This window comes from Mobula hypostoma, unplaced genomic scaffold, assembly GCF_963921235.1.
Source record: "Mobula hypostoma unplaced genomic scaffold, sMobHyp1.1 scaffold_70, whole genome shotgun sequence".
Taxonomy (NCBI): Eukaryota; Metazoa; Chordata; class Chondrichthyes; order Myliobatiformes; family Myliobatidae; genus Mobula; species Mobula hypostoma.
Window position 1 is genome coordinate 384,048 of NW_026948262.1, and position 26,477 is coordinate 410,524.

The 26,477-nt window shown below is 53.0% G+C and overlaps 1 protein-coding gene across 1 annotated transcript in view; it reads right to left on the reverse strand.

The window, feature by feature from the left end:
• Positions 1–25,814, reverse strand: part of trpv6 (transient receptor potential cation channel, subfamily V, member 6) — a 57,219-nt gene extending 31,405 nt beyond the window's left edge. Inside the window, exons 1-5 of the mRNA XM_063040212.1 lie at positions 24,892–25,814; positions 21,150–21,247; positions 20,336–20,458; positions 4,746–4,886; positions 4,242–4,340 (exon numbers count right to left, since the gene is read on the reverse strand). Of these exons, the coding sequence (XP_062896282.1) occupies positions 4,242–4,340; positions 4,746–4,886; positions 20,336–20,458; positions 21,150–21,247; positions 24,892–25,010 (580 nt within the window). The 5' untranslated portion in view covers positions 25,011–25,814. The remainder of the gene's footprint in view (positions 1–4,241; positions 4,341–4,745; positions 4,887–20,335; positions 20,459–21,149; positions 21,248–24,891) is intronic.
• Positions 25,815–26,477: the final 663 nt, after the last annotated feature.

Below are 26,477 nucleotides of genomic sequence, written 5' to 3' on the forward strand. Positions count from 1 at the left end.
TTCCCATTCACTCTCACCCTCCACACTCCCAATGGGAACCCAACCCTTCCCATTCACTCCCACCATCCGCACTCCCAATGGACCCCACACCTTCCCATTCACTCCCACCCTCCACACTCCCAATGGGACCCCACCCCTTCCCATTCACTCCCACCGTCCACACTCCCAATGGGACCCCACCCCTTCCCATTCACTCCCACCGTCCACACTCCCAATGGGACCCCACCCCTTCCCATTCACTCCCACCCTCCACACTCCCAATGGACCCCACCCCTTCCCATTCACTCCCACTGTCCACACTCCCAATGGGAACCCAACCCTTCCCATTCACTCCCACCGTCCACACTCCCAATGGACCCCACCCCTTCCCATTCACTCCCACCTTCCACACTCCCAATGGACCCCAACCCTTCCCATTCACTCCCAACATCCACACTCCCAATGGGAACCCAACCCTTCCCATTCACTCCCACTGTCCACACTCTCAATGGACCCCACCCCTTCCCATTCACTCTCACCCTCCACACTCCCAATGGGAACCCAACCCTTCCCATTCACTCCCACCGTCCGCACTCCCAATGGACCCCGCCCCTTCCCATTCACTCCCACCCTCCACACTCCCAATGGGACCCCACCCCTTCCCATTCACTCCCACCGTCCACACTCCCAATGGGACCCCACCCCTTCCCATTCACTCCCACCCTCCACACTCCCAATGGGAACCCACCTCTTCCCATTCACTCCCACCGTCCACACTCCCAATGGGAACCCAACCTTTCCCATTCACTCCCACCCTCCACACTCCCAATGGACCCCACCCCTTCCCATTCACTCTCACCATCCACACTCCCAATGAGAACCCAACCCTTCCCATTCACTCCCACCTTCCACACTCCCAATGGAGCCCACCCCTTCCCATTCACTCCCACCATCCACACTCTCAATGGGAACCCAACCCTTCCCATTCACTCCCACCATCCACACTCCCAATGGACCCCAATCCTTCCCATTCACTCCCACCCTCCACACTCCCAATGGGAACCCAACCCTTCCCATTCACTCCCACCCTCCACACTCCCAATGGGAACCCAACCCTTCCCATTCACTCCCACTGTCCACACTCCCAATGGGACCCAACCCCTTCCCATTCACTCCCACCGTCCACACTCCCAATGGGACCCCACCCCTTCCCATTCACTCCCACCGTCCACACTCCCAATGGGAACCCAACACTTCCCATTCACTCCCACCGTCCACACTCCCAATGGGATCCCACCCCTTCCCATTCACTCCCACCATCCACACTCCCAATGGACCCCACCCCTTCCCATTCGCTCTCACCATCCACACTCCCAATGGGAACCCAACCCTTCCCATTCACTCCCACCATCCACACTCCCAATGGACCCCACCCCTTCCCATTCACTCCCACCTTCCACACTCCCAATGGACCCCAACCCTTCCCATTCACTCCCACTGTCCACACTCCCAATGGGAACCCAACCCTTCCCATTCACTCCCACCGTCCACACTCCCAATGGACCCCACCCCTTCCCATTCACTCCCACCTTCCACACTCCCAATGGACCCCAACCCTTCCCATTCACTCCCAACATCCACACTCCCAATGGGAACCCAACCCTTCCCATTCACTCCCACTGTCCACACTCTCAATGGACCCCACCCCTTCCCATTCACTCTCACCCTCCACACTCCCAATGGGAACCCAACCCTTCCCATTCACTCCCACCGTCCGCACTCCCAATGGACCCCGCCCCTTCCCATTCACTCCCACCCTCCACACTCCCAATGGGACCCCACCCCTTCCCATTCACTCCCACCGTCCACACTCCCAATGGGAACCCAACCTTTCCCATTCACTCCCACCCTCCACACTCCCAATGGACCCCACCCCTTCCCATTCACTCTCACCATCCACACTCCCAATGAGAACCCAACCCTTCCCATTCACTCCCACCTTCCACACTCCCAATGGAGCCCACCCCTTCCCATTCACTCCCACCATCCACACTCTCAATGGGAACCCAACCCTTCCCATTCACTCCCACCATCCACACTCCCAATGGACCCCAATCCTTCCCATTCACTCCCACCCTCCACACTCCCAATGGGAACCCAACCCTTCCCATTCACTCCCACCCTCCACACTCCCAATGGGAACCCAACCCTTCCCATTCACTCCCACTGTCCACACTCCCAATGGGACCCAACCCCTTCCCATTCACTCCCACCGTCCACACTCCCAATGAGAACCCAACCCTTCCCATTCACTCCCACCTTCCACACTCCCAATGGAGCCCACCCCTTCCCATTCACTCCCACCATCCACACTCTCAATGGGAACCCAACCCTTCCCATTCACTCCCACCATCCACACTCCCAATGGACCCCAATCCTTCCCATTCACTCCCACCCTCCACACTCCCAATGGGAACCCAACCCTTCCCATTCACTCCCACCCTCCACACTCCCAATGGGAACCCAACCCTTCCCATTCACTCCCACTGTCCACACTCCCAATGGGACCCAACCCCTTCCCATTCACTCCCACCGTCCACACTCCCAATGGGACCCCACCCCTTCCCATTCACTCCCACCGTCCACACTCCCAATGGGAACCCAACACTTCCCATTCACTCCCACCGTCCACACTCCCAATGGGATCCCACCCCTTCCCATTCACTCCCACCATCCACACTCCCAATGGACCCCACCCCTTCCCATTCGCTCTCACCATCCACACTCCCAATGGGAACCCAACCCTTCCCATTCACTCCCACCATCCACACTCCCAATGGACCCCACCCCTTCCCATTCACTCCCACCTTCCACACTCCCAATGGACCCCAACCCTTCCCATTCACTCCCAACATCCACACTCCCAATGGGAACCCAACCCTTCCCATTCACTCCCACTGTCCACACTCTCAATGGACCCCACCCCTTCCCATTCACTCTCACCCTCCACACTCTCAATGGGAACCCAACCCTTCCCATTCACTCCCACCGTCTGCACTCCCAATGGACCCCACCCCTTCCCATTCACTCCCACCCTCCACACTCCCAATGGGACCCCACCCCTTCCCATTCACTCCCACCGTCCACACTCCCAATGGGACCCCACCCCTTCCCATTCACTCCCACCCTCCACACTCCCAATGGGAACCCACCTCTTCCCATTAACTCCCACCGTCCACACTCCCAATGGGAACCCAACCCTTCCCATTCACTCCCACCCTCCACACTCCCAATGGACCCCACCCCTTCCCATTCACTCCCACCATCCACACTCTCAATGGGAACCCAACCCTTCCCATTCACTCCCACCATCCACACTCCCAATGGACCCCAATCCTTCCCATTCACTCCCACCCTCCACACTCCCAATGGGAACCCAACCCTTCCCATTCACTCCCACTGTCCACACTCCCAATGGGACCCCACCCCTACCCATTCACTCCCACTGTCCACACTCCCAATGGGATCCCACCCCTTCCCATTCACTCCCACCATCCACACTCCCAATAGACCCCACCCCTTCCCATTCACTCTCACCATCCACATTCCCAATGGGAACCCAACCCTTCCCATTCACTCCCACCTTCCACACTCCTAATGGAGCCCACCCCTTCCCATTCACTCCCACCATCCACACTCCCAATGGGATCCCACCCCTTCCCATTCACTCCCACCATACACACTCCTAATGGACCCCACCCCTTCCCATTCACTCTCACCATCCACACTCCCAATGGGAACCCAACCCTTCCCATTCACTCCCACCTTCCACACTCCCAATGGAGCCCACCCCTTCCCATTCACTCCCACCATCCACACTCCCAATGGGATCCCACCCCTTCCCATTCACTCCCACCATCCACACTCCCAATGGACCCCACCCCTTCCCATTCACTCTCACCGTCCACACTCCCAATGGGAACCCACCCCTTCCCATTCACTCCCGCCATCCACACTCCCAATGGGACCCACCCCTCCCCATTCACTCCCACCATCCACACTCCCAATGGACCCCACCCCTTCCCATTCACTCCCACCATCCACACTCCCAATGGACCCCACGCCTTCCCATTCACTCCCACTGTCCACACTCCCAATGGACCCCAACCCTTCCCATTCACTCCCACCATCCACACTCCCAAGGGACCCACCCCTCCCCATTCCCTTGGCCCACCGCACTCCCGGTGAAATGCCAGACCTACCCATGGAGTCCACCGCCCTGATGTCAGCCCCGCTCTCGACAACCAGATGGATGATCTCCACATTCCCAGTGCACGCGGCGAAGGAGAGGACATGTTCCCCTGGAGAGAGGGTGGGGACGGGGGAGGACAGGGTGCTGGTGAGTGGCAAGGAAACACTGTCCCAAATCTTGGACTGAACCCATCGATCTGATTCTCCCTTCCCTACCCTCCATCTGTCCCTCGCTCCTTTCCCTCCATTCACACTCCCCCTCCCTCCCCGTCTCCGTTCACTCTCTCCCTCCCCGTCTCCATTCTCTCTCCCCTCCCTGTCTCCGTTCTCTCTCCTCCTCCCTCCCCGTCTCCATTCTCTCTCCCCTCCCTGTCTCTGTTCTCTCTCCTCCTCCCTCCCCATCTCTGGTCTCTCTCTGCCTCCTTCCCCATCTCCGTTCGCCCTCCTCCCCGCACCACCCCATCTCTCCCTCACCGCCCCCCCCCCCCAGCTGCCCCTTCGCCCTCCACCCTCACCGAAGTAGAGCAGGTTGTGGGAACCCCGGGTGAAGTAGCTGCCGGTGGCTCGGGCCTCCCGAACGTCCGCACCGCGGGACAGCAGCTCGCGGACCAGCCGGACGTCCTGGTTCACCACCGCGATGTGCAGCGCCGTCTGCCCTGGGGGGCGGGAGGGCGGAGAGACCGAGTCAGGGTGGGACGGGAGGAGGATCGGAGGGGGCCGGGAGAAGGGGGAATCATGGTTGGGAAAAGGGGAAGGGAGAGGGGAGGGAGCAGGAAGCACCAGAGAGACATTCTGTCGTGATCAATAAACCAATTGTTCGTATTTCTATTTTTGCACGTTTCTTTAATCTATTCAATATGCATAATTGATTTACTGGTTTATTTATTATTATTATTTTTATCTTATTTATTCATTATTATTATTTTCCTTCCCATTATTAAGGACCCCCAGCACCCAGGACATGCCTTTTTCTCACTGTTACCATCAGGGAGGAGATACAGAAGCCTGAAGGCTGACACTCAGCGATTCAGGAACAGTTTCTTCCCCTCTGCCGTCTGATTCCTGAATGGACATTGAACCCATGAACACTACCTCACCTTTTTTAAAATATACATTATTTCTGTTTTTGTTCTTTTTCTAATCTACTCGATGCACAGTGGCATGCAAAAGTTTGGGCACCCCGGTCAAAACTTCTGTTACTGTGAATAGCTAAGCGAGTAGAAGATGAACTGATTTCCAAAAGGCGTAAAGTTAAAGATGACACATTTCTTTAATATTTTCAGCAAGAAAACTTTTTTGTTTCCATCTTTTATAGTTTCAAAATAACAAAAAAGGAAAAGGGCTATTTTAACTTCATCAGTCCACGGGACGTGTTTCCAAAATGCATCAGGCTTGTTTAGATGTTCCTTTGAACCTTTCAAATGGAACTTTTTGGCTGCAATGAGCAAAGGTATGTTTGGAGGAAAAAGGGTGCAGAATTTCATGAAAAGAACACCTCTCCAACTGTTAAGCACGGGGGTGGATCAATCATGCTTTGGACTTGTTTTGCAGCCAGTGGCGTGGAGAACATTTCACTGGTAGAGGGAAGAATGAATTCAATTAAATACCAGCAAATTCTGGAAGCAAACATCACACCGTCTGTAAAACAGCCGAAGATGAAAAGAGGATGGCTTCTACAACAGGATAATGATCCTAAACACACCTCAAAATCCACAATGGACTACCTGAAGAGGCACAAGCTGAAGGTTTTGCCATGGCCCTCACAGTCCCCCGACCTGAACATCATCGAGAATCTGTGGATAGACCTCAAAAGAGCAATGCATGCAAGACGGCCCAAGAATCTCACAGAACTAGAAGACTTTTACAAGGAAGAATGCGCGAAAATCACCCAAACAAGAATTGAAAGACTCTTAGCTACGGAAAGCGTTTACCAGCTGTGACACTTGTCAAGGGAGGTGTTACTAAGTACTGACCATGCAGGGTGCCCAAACTTTTGCTTCAGTCCCTTTTCCCTTTTTGTTATTTTGAAACTGTAACAGATGGAAATAAGAAAGTTTTCTTGCTTAAAATATTAAAGAAATGTGTCAATCTTTAACATTATGCCTTTTGGAAATCAGTTCATCTTTTTATTCGCTTAGCTATTCACAGTAACAGAAATTTTGACCGGGGGTGCCCAAACTTTCGCATACCACTGTACATAATTGATTTACTTTTTTTTTAAAGTTTAATTATTTTTTTTTTCTCTGCTAGATTATGTATGGCATTGAACTGCTGCTGCTAAGTTAACAAATTTCACGTCATATGCCGGTGATAATAAACCTGATTCTGATTCCGATTCCCTGGCCCAGGGCCGACGAGCGATATTTCAACGACAAGCGAGTTTCAAAAGCCAGCACAACATTCTGGGCTGAAGGGCCTGCACAGTTCTGCAGTGCTCCATCTACTGAGAGGAGTGTTTGACGGCTCCTGGCCTGCACCCACTGGCTCTCAGAAGAATGAGGGGGCACGTGAGGACAAGGATGTGATGCTGAGGCTTTATAGAGCACTGGTGAGGCCTCGCTTGGAGTATTGTGAGCAGTTCTGGGCCCCTCATCTGAGAAAGGATGTGCAGAAACCGGAGAGGGTCCAGAGCAGATTCACGAGAATGATTCCAGGACTGAAAGGCTTGTCCTAGGCCGAGCGTTAGATGGCTCTGGGCCCGTGCTCGCCAGAATTCAGAAGACCTCACTGAAACCTCTCAAATATTGGAAGGCCTCGACGGAGTGGGGGTGGAGGGGATGTCGCCTGTGGGCCCGCGGGACCACAGCCTCGGAACTGAGGGGCGTCCGTCTCGAACGGGGATGGGGAGGAATTGATTCCTGGGATGGCAGGACTTTCATATGAAGAAAGACTGGATGAACTGGGCTTGTACTCGTTGGAATTTAGAAGATTGAGGGGGGATCTGATTGAAACGTATAAAATCCTAAAGGGATTGGTCAGGCTAGATGCAGGAAGATTGTTCCCGATGTTGGGGAAGTCCAGAACGAGGGGCCACAGTTTGAGGATAAAGGGGAAGCCTTTTAGGACCGAGATGAGGAAAAACTTCTTCACACAGAGAGTGGTGAATCTGTGGAATTCTCTGCCACCGGAAACAGTTGAGACCAGTTCATTGGCGATATTTAAGAGGGAGTTAGATATGGCCCTTGTGGCTATGGGGGTCAGGGGGTATGGAGGGAAGGCTGGTACAGGGTTCTGAGTTGGATGATCAGCCATGATCGTACTGAATGGCGGTGCAGGCTTGAAGGGCCGAATGGCCTTCTCCTGCACCTATTTTCTATGTTTCTATGTTTCTACGGAATGCATTGCCACGGGCAACTGCAGAGGTCGAGTCGTTGGGGATATTTAAAGCGGAGGCTCTTGATTAGTCAGGCTGACGAAGGTTACGGGGCGAAGGCAGGAGAATAAGTCAGCCATGATGGAATGGTGCAGCAGACTCGATGGGCCAAATGGCCCAATTCTGCTCCTATGTCTTAAGGTCTCCTGAAGGCCCTGGCGCACGTAGGAATTTCACGGGCAGCTCTACCCTGAGCCCAACATGCTGATGCAGTCACGACGAAGGCTCTCCCAGCGCCTACGTTTCGTTGGGCGTTTGAGGAGATCTGCCCTGTCATACAACATAGACCATAGAACAGTACAGTACAGGCCCTTCGGCCCACAATGTTGTGCCCACCCTCAAACCCTGTCTCCCATGTAACCCCCCCACCTTAAATTCCTCCATATACCTGTCTAGTAGTCTCTTAAACTTCACTAGTGTATCTGCCTCCACCACTGACTCAGGCAGTGTATTCCACGCACCAACCACTCTCTGAGTAAAAAACCTTCCTCTAATATCCCCCTTGAACTTTCCACCCCTTACCTTAAAGCCATGTCCTCTTGTATTGAGCAGTGGTGCCCTGGGGAAGAGGCACTGGCTATCCACTCTATCTATTCCTCTTATTATCTTGTACACCTCTATCATGTCTCCTCTCATCCTCCTTCTCTCCAAAGAGTAAAGCCCCAGCTCCCTTAATCTCTGATCATAATGCATACTCTCTAAACCAGGCAAATCCTGGTAAATCTCCGCTGTACCCTTTCCAATGCTTCCACATTATAGCCTAATTGTTACTTGCTTTACTAGTGGCATTGTTATGCTTTTGATCTGAGAGTTCAAAGGCACAATCAAAGGAGTATTAGGAGGTTTATTGAGTAAACAGTTACCAAATATTTGTACTTGGACTGCACTGACAATTACATAGTTGCAAAAGGTTATATGTATACTCAGCAATAATGTGGTGATAAGACACAGTGTTTCTTTTTGTAAAACATGCTCACTGCCACTTTAAGGAGAGTAGAACCTGGGAAACCTTCACCGGGGAAGGAAAGTTAACCCCAAAAATGCTGGAGTCTAAGCAACAAGAGGCTTTTCAGAGGGAGAGTGAATTCATCAAGCTGTATGAAAGTTGGAAAGAACAAGTGGGAGGAAAGTGGAACAGCAAGCAGTGAGCTGGCTAATTGTCTTCCAATACCTTATGAAGAAATTAAAGGGGGTCAAACAGGTAAGAACTATAATAACAAAGGAACAAACGGTACTAACAAATGAAGCATCGTTTGGACAAGCCCTACATGACACAACGGTTCTCATCAGACTCCCTACACCTGAGCCCTCCGTCTTCTCGGGGGCAAACGTGAGGAAAATCTGCAGACGCTGGAATTTCAAGCAACACACATCAAAGTTGCTGGTGAACGCAGCAGGCCAGGCAGCATCTCTGGGAAGAGGTACAGTCGACGTTTCGGGCCAAGACTCTTCGTCAGGACTAACTGAAGGAAGAGTGAGTAAGGGATTTGAAAGTTGGAGAGGGAGGGGGAGATCCGAAATGATGGGAGAAGACAGGAAGGGGAGGGATGGAGCCAAGAGCTGGATAGGTGATTGGCAAAAGGGATACGAGAGGATCATGGGACAGGAGGCCCAGGGAGAAGGAAAAGGGGGTGGGAAGCCCAGAGGATGGACAAGGGGTTTAGTCAGAGGGACAGAGGGAGAAAAAGGAGAGAGAGAGAAAGAATGTGTGTATAAAAATAAATAAATAACAGATGGGGTACGAGGGGGAGGTGGGGCATTAGCGGAAGTTAGAGAAGTCAGTGTTCATGCCATCGGGTTGGAGGCTACCCAGACGGAATATAAGGTGTTGTTCCTCCAACCTGAGTGTGGCTTCATCTTTACAGTAGAGGAGGCCGTGGACAGACATGTCAGAATGGGAATGGGATGTGGAATTAAAATGTGTGGCCACTGGGAGACCCTGCTCTCTCTGGCAGACAGAGCGTAGGTTCTCAGGGGACCCACTTAGGTTCTTAGGGTGAAGCACAAGTCCAGCTAACAGGTTGTTCTACCTACAAAAGTACATCAGTGATCAGTGTCATTTGTTATTTGTTATCTATATCAATGATCTGGATGATAATGTGGTAAATTGGATCAGCAGATTTGCTCATGATACAAAGATTGGAGGTGTAGTGGACAGTGAGGAAGGTTTTCAGAGCCTGCAGAGGGACTTGGACCAGCTGGAAAAATGGGCTGAAAAATGGCAGATGGAGTTTAATACTGACAAGTGTGAGGTATTGCACGTTGGAAGGACAAACCAATGTAGAACATACAGGGTTAATGGTAAGGCACTGAGGAGTGCAATGGAACAGAGGGATCTGGGAATACAGATACAAAATTCCCTAAAAGTGGCATCACAGGTAGATAGGGTCATAAAGAGAGCTTTTGGTACATTGGCCTTTATTAATCAAAGAGCTGGAATGTTATGATGAGGTTGTATAAGGCATTGGTGAGGCCAAATCTGGAGTATTGTGTTCAGTTTTGGTCACCAAATTACAGGAAGGATATAAATAAGGTTGAAAGAGTGCAGAGAAGGTTTACAATGATGTTGCCGGGACTTGAGAAACTCAGTTACAGAGAAAGGTTGAATAGGTTAGGACTTTATTCCCTGGAGCGTAGAAGAATGAGGGGAGATTTGATGGAGGTATATAAAATTATGACAGGTATAGATAGAGTGAATGCAAGCAGGCTTTTTCCACTGAGGCAAGGGGAGAGAACAACCAGAGGACATGGGTTAAGGGTGAGGGGGGAAAAGTTTAAAGGGAACATTAGTGGGGGGCTTCTTCACACAGAGAGTGGTGGGAGTGTGGAATGAGGTGGTAAATGCGGGTTCTTTTTTAACATTTAAGAATAAATCGGACAGATACATGGATGGGAGGTGTATGGAGGGATATGGTCCGTGTGCAGGTCAGTGGGACTAGGCAGAAAATGGTTTGGCACAGCCAAGAAGGGCCAAAAGGCCTGTTTCTGTGCTGTAGTTTTTCTATGGTTTCTATGGTTTCTATGAGGCACCATCTGTATTGAAAGGAAGCTTCTACAGAAAGGGCGATGAAGCCTACGACCAGGCGTGGGATGCTTTGAATGCTCGGTGTGACCACCCCTTCGTAATCCAGTGCGCATTTGGAGAAAACCTGAATAAGTGGCCAAAGACTGGCTCAAGGGAGTCAGCTAAACTGGGACAATTCAGTGATTTTTCTGATAGCCTGTAGCAATGCCATGCCAGACATCAAACGGTTGTCCATCCTGACGAAGGGTTCCGGCCCGAAACGTCGACCGGTCGTTTCCACGGATGCTGCCCGGCCTGCTGAGTTCCTCCAGCGTGTGTTGTGAGTGTTGCTTTGACCCCCAGCGTCTGCAGAGTATTTTGTGTTTACATATCAAAGGGTTTCAGGCCCTAAATGACCGTGAAGAGAATCAAAGGATACTCCAAAAACTCCCTGATTGGATGACCTTTGGCTGGAATTGTCGTGTCACAGCGCAGTTGCGACAAAGGGGGGAATTCCCCGATTTCAAGGAGCTGGCTGATCTTGTGGCACAAGAAGCAGAAATTACAGCTATATAGACAATAGGTTCAGGAGTAGGCCATTCGGCCCTTCGAGCCAGCACCACCATTCACTGTGATCACGGCTGATCATCCACAATCAGTATCCAGTTCCTGCCTTATCCCCATAACCTCTGATTCCGCTATCTTTAAGAGCTCTATCCATCTCTTTCTTGAAAGCATCCAGAGACTTGGTCTCCACTGCCTTCTGGGGCAGAGCATTCCACATATCCACCACTCTCTGGGTGAAAAAGTTTTTCCTCAACTCCGTTCTAAATGGCCGACCCCTTATTCTCAAGCTGTGGCCTCTGGTTCTGGACTCCCCCATCAGCGGGAACATGCTTCCTGCCTCCAGCGTGTCCAATCCCCCAATAATCTTAAATGTTTCAATAAGATCCTCTTTCAGCCTTCTAAATTCCAGAGTATACAAGCCCAGTCGCTCCAATCTTTCGACATATGACAGTCCCAGCGTCCCGGGAATTAACCTCGTGAACCTACGCTGCACTCCCTCAATAGCAAGAATGTCCTTCCTCAAATTTGGAGACCAAAACTGCACACAGTACTCCAGGTGTGGTCTCACCAGGGCCCTGTACAGCTGCAGAAGGACCTCTTTGCTCTTATACTCAATTCCCCTTGTTATGAAGGCCAGCATGCCATTAGCTTTCTTCACTGCCTGCTGTACTTGCATGCTTGCTTTCAGTGACTGATGTACAAGAACACCTCGATCTCGTTGTGCTTACCCTTTTCCTAACTTGACTCCATTTAGATAATAATCTGCCTTCCTGTTCTTACCACCAAAGTGGATAACCTCACATTTATCCACATTAAACTGCATCTGCCACGCATCTGCCCACTCACCCAGCCTGTCCAAGTCACCCTGCATTCTCATAACATCCTCCTCACATTTCACACTGCCACCCAGCTTTGTGTCATCGGCAAATTTGCTAATGTTACTTTTAATTCCCTCATCTAAATCATTAATATATATTGTAAACAGCTGCGGTCCCAGCACTGAACCCTGCGGTACCCCACTGTGGAGGACAAGAGAAGGTTCATATTGGACAATAACCTGAGCTTTGGCTGTCTTAGGAGAGGACACTCTTCAAAGGATTGTAAGAGCAAATCCACTTGTAGCATATGTATTTGTGGTGGCAAGAACAGGAAGGCAAATTACTATCTGAATGGTGTCAAGTTAGAAAAAGGGGAAGCACAACGAGATCTAGGTGTCTTTGTTTATCAGTCACTGAAAGCAAGCATGCAAGTACAGCAGGCAGTGAAGAAAGCTAATGACATGCTGGCCTTTATAGAAACATAGAAAATAGGTGCAGGAGTAGGCCATTCGGCCCTTTGAGCCTGCACTGCCATTCAGTATGATCATGGCTGATCATCCAACTCAGAACCCTGTACCAGCCTTCCCTCCATACCCCCAATCCCTTTAGCCACAAGGGCCATATCTAACTCCCTCTTAAATATAGCCAATGAACTGGCCTCAACTGTTTCCTGTGGCAGAGAATTCCACAGATTCACCACTCTCTGTGTGAAGAAGTTTTTCCTAATCTCGGTCCTAAAAGGCTTCCCCTTTATCCTCAAACTGTGACCCCTCATTCCGGACTTCCCCAACATCGGGAACAATCTTCCTGCATCTAGCCTGTCCAATCCCTTTAGGATTTTATACGTTTCCAAAAGATCCCCACTCAATCTTCTAAATTCCAGAGAGTATAAACCTAGCCAATCCAGTCTTTCATCATATGAAAGACCTGCCATCCCAGGAATCAATCTGGTGAACCTTCTTTGTACTCCCTCTATGGCAAGGATGTCTTTCCTCAGATTAGGGGACCCAAAATGCACACAATACTCCAGGTGTGGTCTCACCAAGGCCTTGTACAACTGCAGTAGTACCTCCCTGCTCCTGTACTCGAATCCTCTTGCTATAAATGCCAGCATACCATTCGCCTTTTTCACCGCCTGCTGTACCTGCATGCCCACTTTCAATGACTGGTGTACAATGACACCCAGGTCTCGTTGAGAGGAATTGAGTATAAGAGCAAAGAGGTCCTTCTGCAGCTGTACAGGGCCCTGGTGAGACCACACCTGGAGTACTGTGTGCAGTTTTGGCCTCCAAATTTGAGGAAGGACATTCTTGCTATTGAGGGAGTGCAGCGTAGGTTCACAAGGTTAATTCCCGGGATGGCGGGACCGTCATATGTTAAAGATTGGAGCGACTGGGCTTGTATACTCTGGAATTTAGAAGGATGAGAGGGGATCTGATTGAAACATATAAGATTATTAAGGGATTGGACACGCTGGAGGCAGGAAGCATGTTCCCGCTGATGGATGAGTCCAGAACCAGAGGCCACAGCTTGAGAATAAGGGGTCGGCCATTTAGAACGGAGTTGAGGAAAAACTTCTCCACCCAGAGAGTGGTGGATATGTGGAATGCTCTGCCCCAGAAGGCAGTGGAGGCCAAGTCTCTGGATGCTTTCAAGAAAGAGATGGATAGAGCTCTTAAAGATAGCGGAATCAGAGGTTATGGGGATAAGGCAAGAACTGGATACTGATTGTGGGTGATCAGCCAGGATCACAGTGAATGGCGGTGCTGGTTCGAAGGGCCGAATGGCCTACTCCTGCACCTATTGTCTGTTGTCTATTGTACTTGTGTGAGTATATATATGTAGTGTTCATGGGTTCCGTGTCCATTTAGGAATCGGATGGCAGACGGGAAGAAGCTGTTCCTGAATCACTGAGTGTGTGCCTTCAGGCTTCTGTACTTCCTATCTGATGGTAACAGTGAGAAAAGGGCATGCCCTGGGTGATGGAGATCCTTAATAATGAATTGAATTGTCTTTATTTCTTAATAAGGTATCCGTTAGTCTTGCGAGAACCATGGATCTGCGCCTGGAAAGTCTTCACTCTCCAGGGCGCAGGCCTGGGCAAGGTTGTATGGAAGACGGGCAGTTGCCCATGCTGCAAGTCTCCCCTCTCCACGACACCGATGTTGTCCAAGGGAAGGGCACTAGGGCCGATACAGCTTGGCACCGGTGTCGTCGCAGAGCAATGTGTGGTTAAGTGCCTTGCTCAAGGACACAACACGCTGCCTCGTCACGGGTCGCAAAGTCGACGGAAGTGACAGGTCTGTGCCAGCGTGTATCTGTCGAGGAACTTCCACCGTTGGCACCGGCCACTGCCATTAGAGCTCGTAAATCAGACTTCGGAGACAGAAACCCTGGGGAAAGGAGCGTATCACAAGTTGGCCACAAGTCCCAGGTCAATGAGCAACGGTCTTCGTAAGTGCAATCCCTGAAGAACACGCTCAGAGTCGAGAAAGGAGAGGTTTACAACTTGGGGCAAGTAAGACACTCACTGCCTGAGAAGCTTCAACAGTTAAGAGTTTTGTCTCAGAGTGGAGACCCGTGGAAGAGGTGAGATAATTACCCAGCTCGAGCAGGGAAGAAAAGCTTGCCAACAAGAAGACTGCAAACTTGAATGGAAAAAGTCACAATTTCAAATCTCTCCTCCAGGAAATGTCCAGGAAACGTCAGACAAAGTCGAGAATGAGAGAGAGTAGCTTGGAGATAGAATTACTAAAAAAATGTCGACAAGTTTGATCGAATAACTGAAGCACTAAAGACAATTCATATGCAGAATAAATCACTTGTCAATTAATTCATTGCTTCAGAGAAGAGATGAAAGAAAGAGAAGCCCAGGAAACAAAGATGGTAAATGACGACAATTTCTTGGAGAGACTTAAACAGTTCTCGAAAAGGCATACGGCATTGCATGTGGTTTCCCGGATCCAGCAGCTAGCAAAGAGAGCCAAAACAGCAAAACCCGTAAATGTCGAAGGCAGAAGAAAGGCCAATCTTGTGCTGGTAAAATTGGCACAAAGGGACGCCTTCAAAGGGGAAACGCGAATACTGAGTCACGACAAACTGCCGCACGGCCATCCACAGTTCCAGCTTGACCCAGTGTTGCAAGATGGTGTTCTCAGGGTGGGAGGCCGAGTAAAGAAAGCTTCTTTACCTCTCGACTTGAAGCATCCAGTAATCCCACCAACAGGCAAGAGGATTCGAGTACAGGAGCAGGGAGGTACTACTGCAGTTGTACAAGGCCTTGGTGAGACCACACCTGGAGTATTGTGTGCAGTTTTGGTCCCCTAATCTGAGGAAAGACATTCTTGCCATAGAGGGAATACAAAGAAGGTTCACCAGATTGATTCCTGGGATGGCAGGACTTTCATATGAAGAAAGACTGGATCGACTAGGCTTATACTCTCTGGAATTTAGAAGATTGAGGGGGGATCTGATTGAAACGTATAAAATCCTAAAGGGATTGGACAGGCTAGATGCAGGAAGATTGTTCCCGATGTTGGGGAAGTCCAGAACGAGGGGTCACAGTTTGAGGATAGAGGGGAAGCCTTTTAGGACCGAGATGAGGAAAAACTTCTTCACACAGAGAGTGGTGAATCTGTGGAATTCTCTGCCGCAGGAAACAGTCGAGGCCAGTTCATTGGCGATATTTAAGAGGGAGTTAGATATGACCCTTGTGGCTAAAGGGATCGGGGGTATGGAGGGAAGGCTGGTGCAGGGTTCTGAGTTGGATGATCGGCCATGATCGTACTGAATGGCGGTGCAGGCTCGAAGGGCCGAATGGCCTACTCCTGCACCTATTTTCTATGTTTCTATGTTTCTAGGGATGGTGTGGTCACACATCTGATCCTGGAAAAAACTCAGCACCAAGGCAGAGGACAGACCCTTAATGAACTGAGAGGAAACGGTGACTGGGTTGTTGGTGGCAGCAAAGTTGTGGCGAACTACATCGAACAACGTGTTGTGTGCAGGAAGGCTCGCAGGCCAACAGAAGCACAGAAGATGGCGGGTCTTCCTGCTCACCGTGTTGATCCCTTGCCACCAGGCTCATACTGTGGGATGGATTGTTTTGTTCCATTTCACACTGAGCAAGGTCGTAACGAGTACAAGGGTTACCATATTCACCTGTCTGTCCTGCAGGGCAATTCGCATAGAAACCTTGGAAGATCTAGCAACTGATGCCTTCGTAAATGCTTTACGGTGTTTTATAGCTGTCCGTGGAGCAGGAAGACAAATCAGATCGGATCAAGGGACAAACTTTGTTGGGGCGAGAGATGAACTGACAAAAGCCTTAAAGGAAACGGACAAAGGCTTACCTGGCCAGAAAACAACGTGACTTCAACATGAACGTATTTGATGCCAGTCACGTGGGAGGTGTTTGGGACCGGCAGATCAGGACAGTTAGGAGCGTCCTAAGCTCAGTCCTCTTTCAGAGCGTGGGAAGATTAGGTGATGCTTCTTTGAGAACCTTTTTTAATGAGGCCATGTCAACTGTACTCTGGCAGACCACAGTACGTGTGCCTGCAACGCTGTGTGTCCGACAGAGTGATCAGCAGCACTGGGGCTCCACAGGGGACTGTCTTGTCTCCCTTTCTCTTCACCATTTACACCTCGGACTTCAACTGCTGCACAGAGTCTTGTCACCTTCAGAAGTTTTCGGATGACTCTGCCATAGTTGGATGCATCAGCAAGGGAGATGAGGCCGAGTACGGGGCTACGGTAGGAAACTTTGACACATGGTGTGAGCAGAATTATCTGCGGCTTAATGTGAAAAAGACTAAGGAGCTGGTGGTAGACCTGAGCAGAGCTAAGGTACCGGTGACCCCTGTTTCCATCCAGGGGGTCAGTGTGGACATGGTGAAGGATTACAAATACCTGGGGATACAAGTTGACAATAAACTGGACTGGTCAAAGAACACTGAGGCTGTCTACAAGAAAGGTCAGAGCCGTCTCTATTTCCTGAGGAGACTGAGGTCCTTTAACATCTGCCGGACGATGCTGAGGATGTTCTACGAGTCTGTGGTGGCCAGTGCGATCATGTTTGCTGTTGTGTGCTGGGGCAGCAGGCTGAGGGTAGCAGACACCAACAGAATCAACAAACTCATCCGTAAGGCCAGTGATGCTGTGGGGATGGAACTGGACTCTCTGACGGTGGTGTCTGACAAGAGGATGCTGTCTAAGTTACATGCCATCTTGGACAATGTCTCCCATCCACTACATAATGTACTGGGTGGGCACAGGAGTACATTCAGCCAGAGACTCCTTCCACCGAGATGCAGCACAGAGCATCATAGGAAGTCATTCCTGCCTGTGGCCATCAAACTTTACAACTCCTCCCTTGGAGGGTCAGACACCCTAAGCCAATAGGCTGGTCCGGGACTTATTTCCTGCCATAATTTACATATTACTATTTAATTATTTATGGTTTTATTACTATTTATTATTTATGGTGCAACTGTAATGAAAACCAATTTCCCCCGGGATCAATAAAGTATAACTATGACTACGTAAACAGCCGCCCACTCACCACTGACAGCATCAATGATCCCAAAGGCCTGCAGCCACTTACCCCGAACCTTTTACTTACCATGAAAACCTCTGTCCCGCTACCCCCACCGGGAAGATTTATGGCAGAAGATCTGCGTGCCAGGAGAAGGTGGCGCAGAGGTCAATACCTCACAGAGCAATTCTGGAGTGGACGGACGAGGGAATACTGAGCAAACATCACCCTCGGACAGCGCGGGCGCTCTTCAAGGCGAAATGTGAAGATTGGGAGATATTGTCTTCGTAAAAGAGGAAGGGATTCCTCGTGGTGGATGGAGCTTGATGTTTGTGAAGATGAAGATGGACCGGTGTGAAGAGCCACAATACAATAAATAAAAAAAACTCAGAAGAGAGGGCCAAAGACTCATTAATCCATCTGCTCTCAAACGTCCTGTTCATGAATTAGCTGTCCTCGTAGAGAACAACCAAAATGTGTTCCAATGGACCTAATTTCTAAACACCTACCTGTGTGAAGAGTCTAAAATATGCATCCTGACCGTAGAGTTTGTTACAAACACCAGTTATTTGGTTCCAGAAATTACTAGATTTATTCAAATTTTTGTAAAGAGGTTATCATAAATCGTAGTAATTTGGTGGGAGTGTAACTGTCTCAGGGACGTTTCGTTGAGATGTTTATTTTATATGTTTTTGTCAGGAAATTCATGATTAATTGATCGCCTTAAAATATTTTATGGAAGGTTTATTTAATGCAGAGTTTAACGGGTCACATGACCAGAGTTTAACGGGTCACATGACCAGAGTTTAACGGGTCACATGACCAGAGTTTAAAGGGTCACATGATCAGAGTTTAACGGGTCACATGACCAGAGTTTAACGGGTCACATGACCAGAGTTTAACGGGTCACATGACCAGAGTTTAAAGGGTCACATGACCAGAGTTTAATGGGAGTGTGACTGTCGTATGTGGGGTCAGAACCAACATGGAAGGGGAGAAAGACATTTATCCCTAAAATAACCTCATTCTGCACGTGGTCCAAGAGACGCGGACGGTAACTGCTTTTCCTTAATTTGTTTTATATAATGTTGCTGAGGTGCCTTTATGTGAACGGTGTGATACGTCTTCGTGATTCATTTGATCTCAGCACACTTCTGATGTGCTGACGTGTTTGGGCCTGTTTATCCGCTATTCTTCCATCATATTGGACCTACCAAAATGAACCACCTCACACCCAACTGGGTTGAACTCCATCTGTCATTTCTCAGCCCAGTTTTGCATCCTATCAACGTCCTGCTGTAACCTCTGACAGCCCTCCACACTATCCACAACACCCCCAACCTTTGTGTCGTCAGTGAATTTACTAACCCATCCCTCCACTTCCTCATCCAGCTCATTTATAAAAATCACAAATAGTAGGGGTTCCAGAACAGATCCCTGAGGCACACCTCTGGTCACCGACCTCCATGCAGAATATGACCCGATAACAACCACTCTTTGCCTTCTGTGGGCAAGCCAGTTCTGGATACACAAAGCAATGTCCCCTTGGATCCCATGCCTCCTTACTTTCTCAATAAGCCTTGCATGGGGAACCTTATCAAATGCCTTGCTGAAATCCATATACACTACACCTACTGCTCTTCCTTCATCAATGTGTTTAGTCACATCCTCAAAAAATTCAGTCGGGCTCGTAAGGCACGACCTGCCCTTGACAAAGCCATGCTGAATCTATTCCTAATCATATTATGCCTCTCCAAATGTCCATAAATCCTGTCTCTCAGGATCAGCTTACCAACCACTGAAGTAAAACTCACTTGTCTATAATTACCTGGGCCATCTCTACTCCCTTCCTCGAATAAGGGAATCGATCTTAGATTAGGTTAAAATTCTTGGGGAAGGACATTCTTGCTATTGAGGGAGTGCAGCGTAGGTTCACAAGGTTAATTCCCGGGATGGCGGGACTGTCATATGTCGAAAGATTGGAGCGACTGGGCTTGTATACTCTGGAATGTAGAAGGCTGAGAGAGGATCTGATTGAAACATATAAGATTATTAAGGGATTGGACACGCTGGAGGCAGGAAGCATGTTCCCGATGATGGGTGAGTCCAGACCCAGAGGCCACAGTTTGAGAATAAGGGGTAGGTCATTCAGAACGGAGTTGAGGAAAAACTTTTTCACCCAGAGAGTGGTGGATATGTGGAATGCTCTGCCCCAGAAGGCTGGGGAGGCCAAGTCTCTGGATGCTTTCAAGAAAGAGATGGATAGAGCTCTTAAAGATAGCGGAATCAGAGGTTATGGGGATAAGGCAGGAACTGGATACTGATTGTGGGTGATCAGTCGTGATCACAGTGAATGGCGATGCGGGCTCGAAGGGCCGAATGGTCTACTCCTGCACCTCTTGTCTATTGTCTATAATTCTGGCAGACATCTTGGGCCAAAGGATCTGCTCCTGTTTTCTGTTGGCAACAATTTCGTGACTGTTTCTCCCCACCTCAGCTTTGCTCTGTCTTTGCTGTATCCTGTTTGACTTCTCAAAATATTCTCGTTGCAACTCAGGGTAACTTTCAATCTCGTGCCGCAGAACAACAGATTCCGCAAAGGCCAGTGGGGCAGAGATAAGGGATCTCCTCCCGATTCGAACGGATCCGCACAGTGATCCATTCTGGAGACTGGCCCTCCTCCCGTCCCTGCGGGGTTTGGGCCAGGGTGGGGTTGGCGGGGGAGCCGGAGGGGGTGGGGTGTGCGGCCGGGAGGCGGGGGGTGCGTGCGGGTGGGGCTGTCTGATCCGAGGGAGCAGCCGTCTTACCTTGGTACAGGTCGGACACGGAGGGCTCATTCACCAGCTCGGGGCAGGCGTCCAAGAGCACGATCGCGGCGTCCAGGTTGCTGTAGAGGGCGGCTACGTGGAGCACGGTCTCCCCCAGGGCTCCTGCAGCGAGAGGGGGGAGAGACGCAGAGGGAGGCGGGGGGAGAGACAGCGGAGAGAGAATGGGGACCGAGATGGAGGCGGAGAGAGGGAGAAAACGGGAAGAGAGAGAGAGGGGACAGAGGAAGAGAAGGGAAGGGGGAGGAGAGAGGGGAAGACGGGGACAGAAAGAAAGCGGGCAAGAGAGAGACAGGAGGGAGAAAGGGAAGGATTGAAGGGGTAGAGGAAAGAGAGAGGAAGAGAGGGGTGTGAGAGAGAAAGACAGATGAAAGAGAGTGAGGTTGAGAGAGAGGGAGAGAAGAGGGTTTGAGGGTTGGAAAGGGGGCAGAGAGAGGACGGTGGGAGGAAGAGGGGATTGGGGTGAGAGGGGCAGAGGGGGGAATGAGAAAGGAAGACGGATGAAAAGAGAGAGTGTGAGAGAGTAAGAGCGGAGGAGTGGCAGGAGGTGTTCAGAGGGTGGGGAGGGAGGGATAGAGGGGAGAGAGCGGCAGTGAACAGAGAGAGGGGAAGGATGGGGAGAGGAAACATCAACACGGTGTCAGACACGACGAACGACGTTTCAGCACAAAAAACCCGAACTCGTGGAACCAAACCACAACATTCAGACAAAACCCTCGACCTCCCCCTTCTCATGTTCCTCTCTCTCTCTCTCTCTCTCTCTCTCTCCCTGTTTCACTCTCTCTCTCTCACTCACCCCGTTGGAAGACGTCTGTTGATCCGCTGGTCAGTAGTTTGCAAATCCCTCCCACGTTGTTCTCCTGGACGGCCAGGAACAGCGGGTCCTCCTGGATTCTGGAAATCAGAGACCCTGTATTCGTCAACGGTGTCTCCCTCATCCCCTCCCTCCTCGTCTCCCTCACCCCCTCCCTCCCCTACACCCCTCCCCGTCTCCGTCACCCCCTCCCTCCCCTACACCCCTCCGCGTCTCCGTCACCCCCTCCCTCCCCTACACCCCTCCCCGTCTCCCTCACCCCCTCCCTCCCCTACACCCCTCCCCGTCTCCGTCACCCCCTCCCTCCCCTACACCCCTCCCCGTCTCCGTCACCCCCTCCCTCCCCTACACCCCTCCCCGTCTCCGTCACCCCCTCCCTCCCCTACACCCCTCCCCGTCTCCGTCACCCCCTCCCTCCCCTACACTCCTCCCCGTCTCCGTCACCCCCTCCCTCCCCTACACCCCTCCCCGTCTCCCTCACCACCTCCCTCCCCTACACCCCTCCCCGGCTCCATCACCCCCTCCCTCCCCTACACCCCTCCCCGTCTCCGTCATCCCCTCCCTCCCCTACACCCCTCCCCGTCTCCGTCACCCCCTCCCTCCCATACACCCCTCCCCGTCTCCGTCACCCCCTCCCTCCCCTACACCCCTCCCCATCTCCGTCATCCCCTCCCTCCCCTACACCCCTCCCCGTCTCCGTCACCCCCTCCCTCCCCTACACCCCTCCCCGTCTCCGTCACCCCCTCCCTCCCCTACAACCCTCCCCATCTCCGTCACCCCCTCACTCCCCTACACCCGTCCCCGTCTCCGTCACCCCCTCCCTCCCCGTCTCCCTCACCCCCTCCCTCCCCTACACCCCTCCCCGTCTCCCGCACCCGCTCCCTCCCCTACACCCCTCCCCGTCTCCGTCACCCCCTCCCTCCCCTACACCCCTCCCCGTCTCCGTCACCCCCTCCCTCCCCTACACCCCTCCCCGTCTCCGTCATCCCCTCCCTCCCCTACACACCTCCCCGTCTCCCTCACCCCCTCCCTCCCCGACACCCCTCCGCGTCTCCGTCAACCCCTCACTCCCCTACACCCCTCCGCGTCTCCGTCACCCCCTCCCTACCCTACACCCCTCCCCGTCTCCGTCACACCCTCCCTCCCCTACACCCCTCCGTCTCCGTCACCCCCTCCCTCCCCTACACCCCTCCCCGTCTCTGTTATCCCCTCCCTCCCCTACACCCCTCCCCGTCTCCGTCACCCCCTCCGTCCCCTACACCCCTCCCCGTCTCCGTCATCCCCTCCCTCCCCTACAGACCTCCCCGTCTCCCTCACCCCCTCCATCCCCGACAGCCCTCCCCGTCTCCGTCACCCCCTCCCTCCCCTACACCCCTCCCCATCTCCGTTATCCCCTCACTCCCCTACACCCCTCCGCGTCTCCGTCACCCCCTCCCTACCCTACACCCCTCCCCGTCTCCGTCATGCCCTCCCTCCCCTACACACCACCCTGTCTCCGTCAACCCCTCCCTCCCCTACACTCCTCCCCGTCTCCGACACCCCCGCCCTCCCCTACACCCCTCCCCGTCTCCCTCACCACCTCCCTCCCCTACACCCCTCCTGTCTCCGTCACCCCCTCCTTCCCCTACACCCCTCCCCGTCTCCGTCACCCCCTCCCTCCCCTACACCCCTCCCCGTCTCCGTCACCCCCTCCCTCCCCTACACCCCTCCCCGTCTCCGTCACCCCCTCCCTCCCCTACACCCTTCCCCGTCTCCGTCACCCCCTCCCTCTGCTACACCCCTCCCCGTCTCCGTAACCCCCTCCCTCCCCGTCTCCGTCACCCCCTCCCTCCCCTGCACCCCTCCCCGTCTCCGTCACCCCCTCCCTCTGCTACACCCCTCTCCGTCTCCGTAACCCCCTCCCTCCCCATCTCCGTCACCCCCTCCCTCCCCTACACCCCTTCCCATCTCTGTCACCCCCTCCCTCCCCTACACCCCTCCCCATCTCCGTCACCCCCTCCCTCCCCTACACCCCTCCCCGTCTCCGTCACCCCCTCCATCCCCTGCACCCCTCCCCGTCTCCGTCACCCCCTCCATCCCCTGCACCCCTCCCCGTCTCCGTCACCCCCTCCCTCCCCTACACCCCTCCCCGTCTCCGTCACCCCCTCCCTCCCCTACACCCCTCCCCGTCTCCCTCACCCCCTCCCTCCCCTACACCCCTCCCCGTCTCCCTCACCCCCTCCCTCCTCTACACCCCTCCCCGTCTCCGTCACCCCCTCCCTCCCCTACTCCCCTCCCCGTCTCCCTCACCCCCTCCCTCCCCTACACCCCTCCCCGTCTCCGTCATCCCCTCCTTCCCCTACACCCCTCCCCGTCTCCATGACCCCCTCCCTTCTCTACACCCCTCCCCGTCTCCGTCACCCCCTCCCTCCCCTACACACCTCCCCGTCTCCGTCACTCCCTCCCTCCCCTACACCCCTCCCCGTCTCCCTCACCCCCTCCCCCCCTACACCCCTCCCCGTCTCCATCACCCCCTCCCTCCCCTACACACCTCCCTATCTCCGTCATCCCCTCCCTCACCTACAGCCCTCCCCGTCTCCATCACCCCCTCCCTCCCCTACACTCCTCCCCGTCTCCGTCATCCCCTCCCTCCCCTACAGCCCTCCCCGTCTCCGTCATCCCCTCCCTCCCCTACACCCCTCCCCGTCTCCATCACCCCCTCCCTCCCCTACACACCTCCCTGTCTCCGTCATCCCCTCCCTCCCCTACAGCCCTCCCCGTCTCCATCACCCCCTCCCTCCCCTACACCCCTCCCCGTCTCCGTCATCCCCTCCCTCCCCTACAGCCTTCCCCATCTCCGTCATCCCCTCCCTCCCCCACACCCCTCCCCATCTCCGTCACCCCCTCCCTCCCCTACACTCCTCCCTGTCTCCATCACCCCCTCTCTGCCCTACACCCCTCCCCGTCTCCGTCACCCCCTCCCTCCCCTACACCCCTCCCCGTCTCCGTCACCCCCTCCCTCCCTACACCCCTTCCCGTCTCCGTCACCTCTGCCTCCCTACACTCCTCCCCGTCTCTGTCACCCCCTCCCTCCCCTAAACCCCTCCCCCCTCCGTCACCTCCTCCCACCCCTACACCCCTCCCCGTCTCCGTCACCCCCTCCCTCCCCTACACCCTTCCCCGTCTCCGTCACCCGCTCCCTCCCCTACACCCCTCCCCGTCTCCGTCACCCCCTCCCTCCCCTACACCCCTCCCCGTCTCCGTCTCCCCCTCCCCCACCCTCCCCTACACCCCTCCCCGTCTCCGTCACCCCCTCCCTCTGCTACACCCCTCCCCGTCTCCGTAACCCCCTCCCTCCCCGTCTCCGTCACCCCCTCCCTCCCCTGCACCCCTCCCCGTCTCCGTCACCCCCTCCCTCTGCTACACCCCTCCCCGTCTCCGTCACCCCCTCCCTCCCCTACACCCCTTCCCATCTCTGTCACCCCCTCCCTCCCCTACACCCCTCCCCATCTCCATCACCCCCTCCCTCCCCTACACCCCTCCCTGGTGCATAAACCCCTCCCTTGTGGGAGTAAGAGGGGGGTCATGTTGATGAGGACGGGGAGTGAGACAGGAGTTGGGGGAGTGATGAGTGATCGGACGGGGTACAGATTCCCGCTGAGACAGACTGCGTCCCACAACGTGTTCTCTCGCTCGACTCCCCCCCTATCCTCGTACATCTACCTCTGCCCCCCCCCACCCTCACCTCTTCTGCTGGAGCAGGTGTAGTTCGCCAACCCCCAGTCCCTGCTTCCTCCGCGGCCTCAGCCTCTGCCACATCTCGCCGAGGGTGCTCCTGCCGGGCACGGACGGCTCTGACATCATCCAGCCGGCGTTCCCCACTCCCGGTCTGTTCCCGCTTCCTCTCGTCGGATCCCGACCTCTCCCCGGACCGCGGAGGGATCCCAGACCCGCCTGCGTCGGAGTCCCAGTCCTGGCCGAAATCTCTCGCTCCCTTCTTCCCAAGTTGCCAGAAAGACTTCCCTGTTTCTCCCTCGCGTTTCTGGAAACTTCTCCCAGGGCTTATCGAGCCGTGTAGAAATATCCCCCACTTTTTTTTAAACCTCTCCAAAATTGTAGGAATTATTGCTGGAAATTATTAACTGAGTTTCCCAATTTTTTCAATCGTTTCTCCAGGAGCTTCAAATCATCTTAATGAAGTTTCTCCCCCAATATTTTCTCCGTTTCGTTCAAATCCCTCAAATCCTTTTCCAGAGCTTTTCCCAATTTTCAAACGCTTTCCCTGTTTTGCCAGCTGGTTTAAACTTTCTGCAAGGTTTTTTTTTGCCAGAACTTTCTCTATAAATCTTTCTCCAAGTTCTTAACCGAGATTCTTCCAGTGTCCCCAAGTTTGCATCCTGTCGTCCAAAAGCTTCTCAGTTTCTTAAAACTTCTTCTGAGTTTCCTGAAAGTTCCAGTTATTAAAAATTTCTCAGAAGTTCCTGTGAGTTTTGTCAAATGTTTCTTCCAGTTTCTTACCAGCTTCTCAGTTTTCTTTGAAAGTTTTTCAAAGTTTCACCAACTTTTTCCAAGTTTCACCAACTTTTTCCAAGTTTCACCAACTTTTTCCAAGTTTCCCACAGGTTGGCAGGATCTGTCCCCGGTCTCTTTTTTGCCCAAGTGGCGAGGCAGAGGTTGCCGAGGCCGTGTGAAGGTTCTGCCAGGCGGGGTGGGGTATTTATGGGAACCCGGTCGATTGTACCAGCAGCCGTCGTGGGAGAGTGCCGAGACGTCTCTGCTCCTTCACACCTGTCAGCTGGCAATACGGGTTCCCCAGCCAGTGGAATGTGCCTTCAGGCAAGGGCAGTACCAGGTGGCCATCCAGAACGCTCCAGTGCTGGGACACACCAGGCCGCTGGCCTGCGGGACGGAGAGGCGATGTGGGGGATGGTGTGGGAGCTGCAGGGAGAACGGGCAATGACTGATAAAGTGGGTAGGGGAGGGAGGAGGGAGAACTTGTGGCAGCGAAGGATGTGGGGGGCCGTTTGCGATGCGCTGTGGGAGAGGAGAGGGTGAAAGGCTGAGAGAGAGTGAAGGTGAGGGGGCGCGAGGGACTGTGTGAAAGAGGGAGAGAGAGAAAGAGAGTGTGTGAGTGTGAGAGAGAAAGAGTATCGGAGAGAGAGAATGTGTGAGACTGGGAGAGAGAGACACGTGGGAGAGAGAATGTGTGACAGAGAGAGCGTGTGAGTGAGAGGGAGAGAGTGTGAGTGTGAGAGAAAGAGTATGGGAGAGAGAGAATGTGTGAGTGTGGGAGGGAGAGATACACATGAGAGAGAGAGTGTGTGTGAGAGA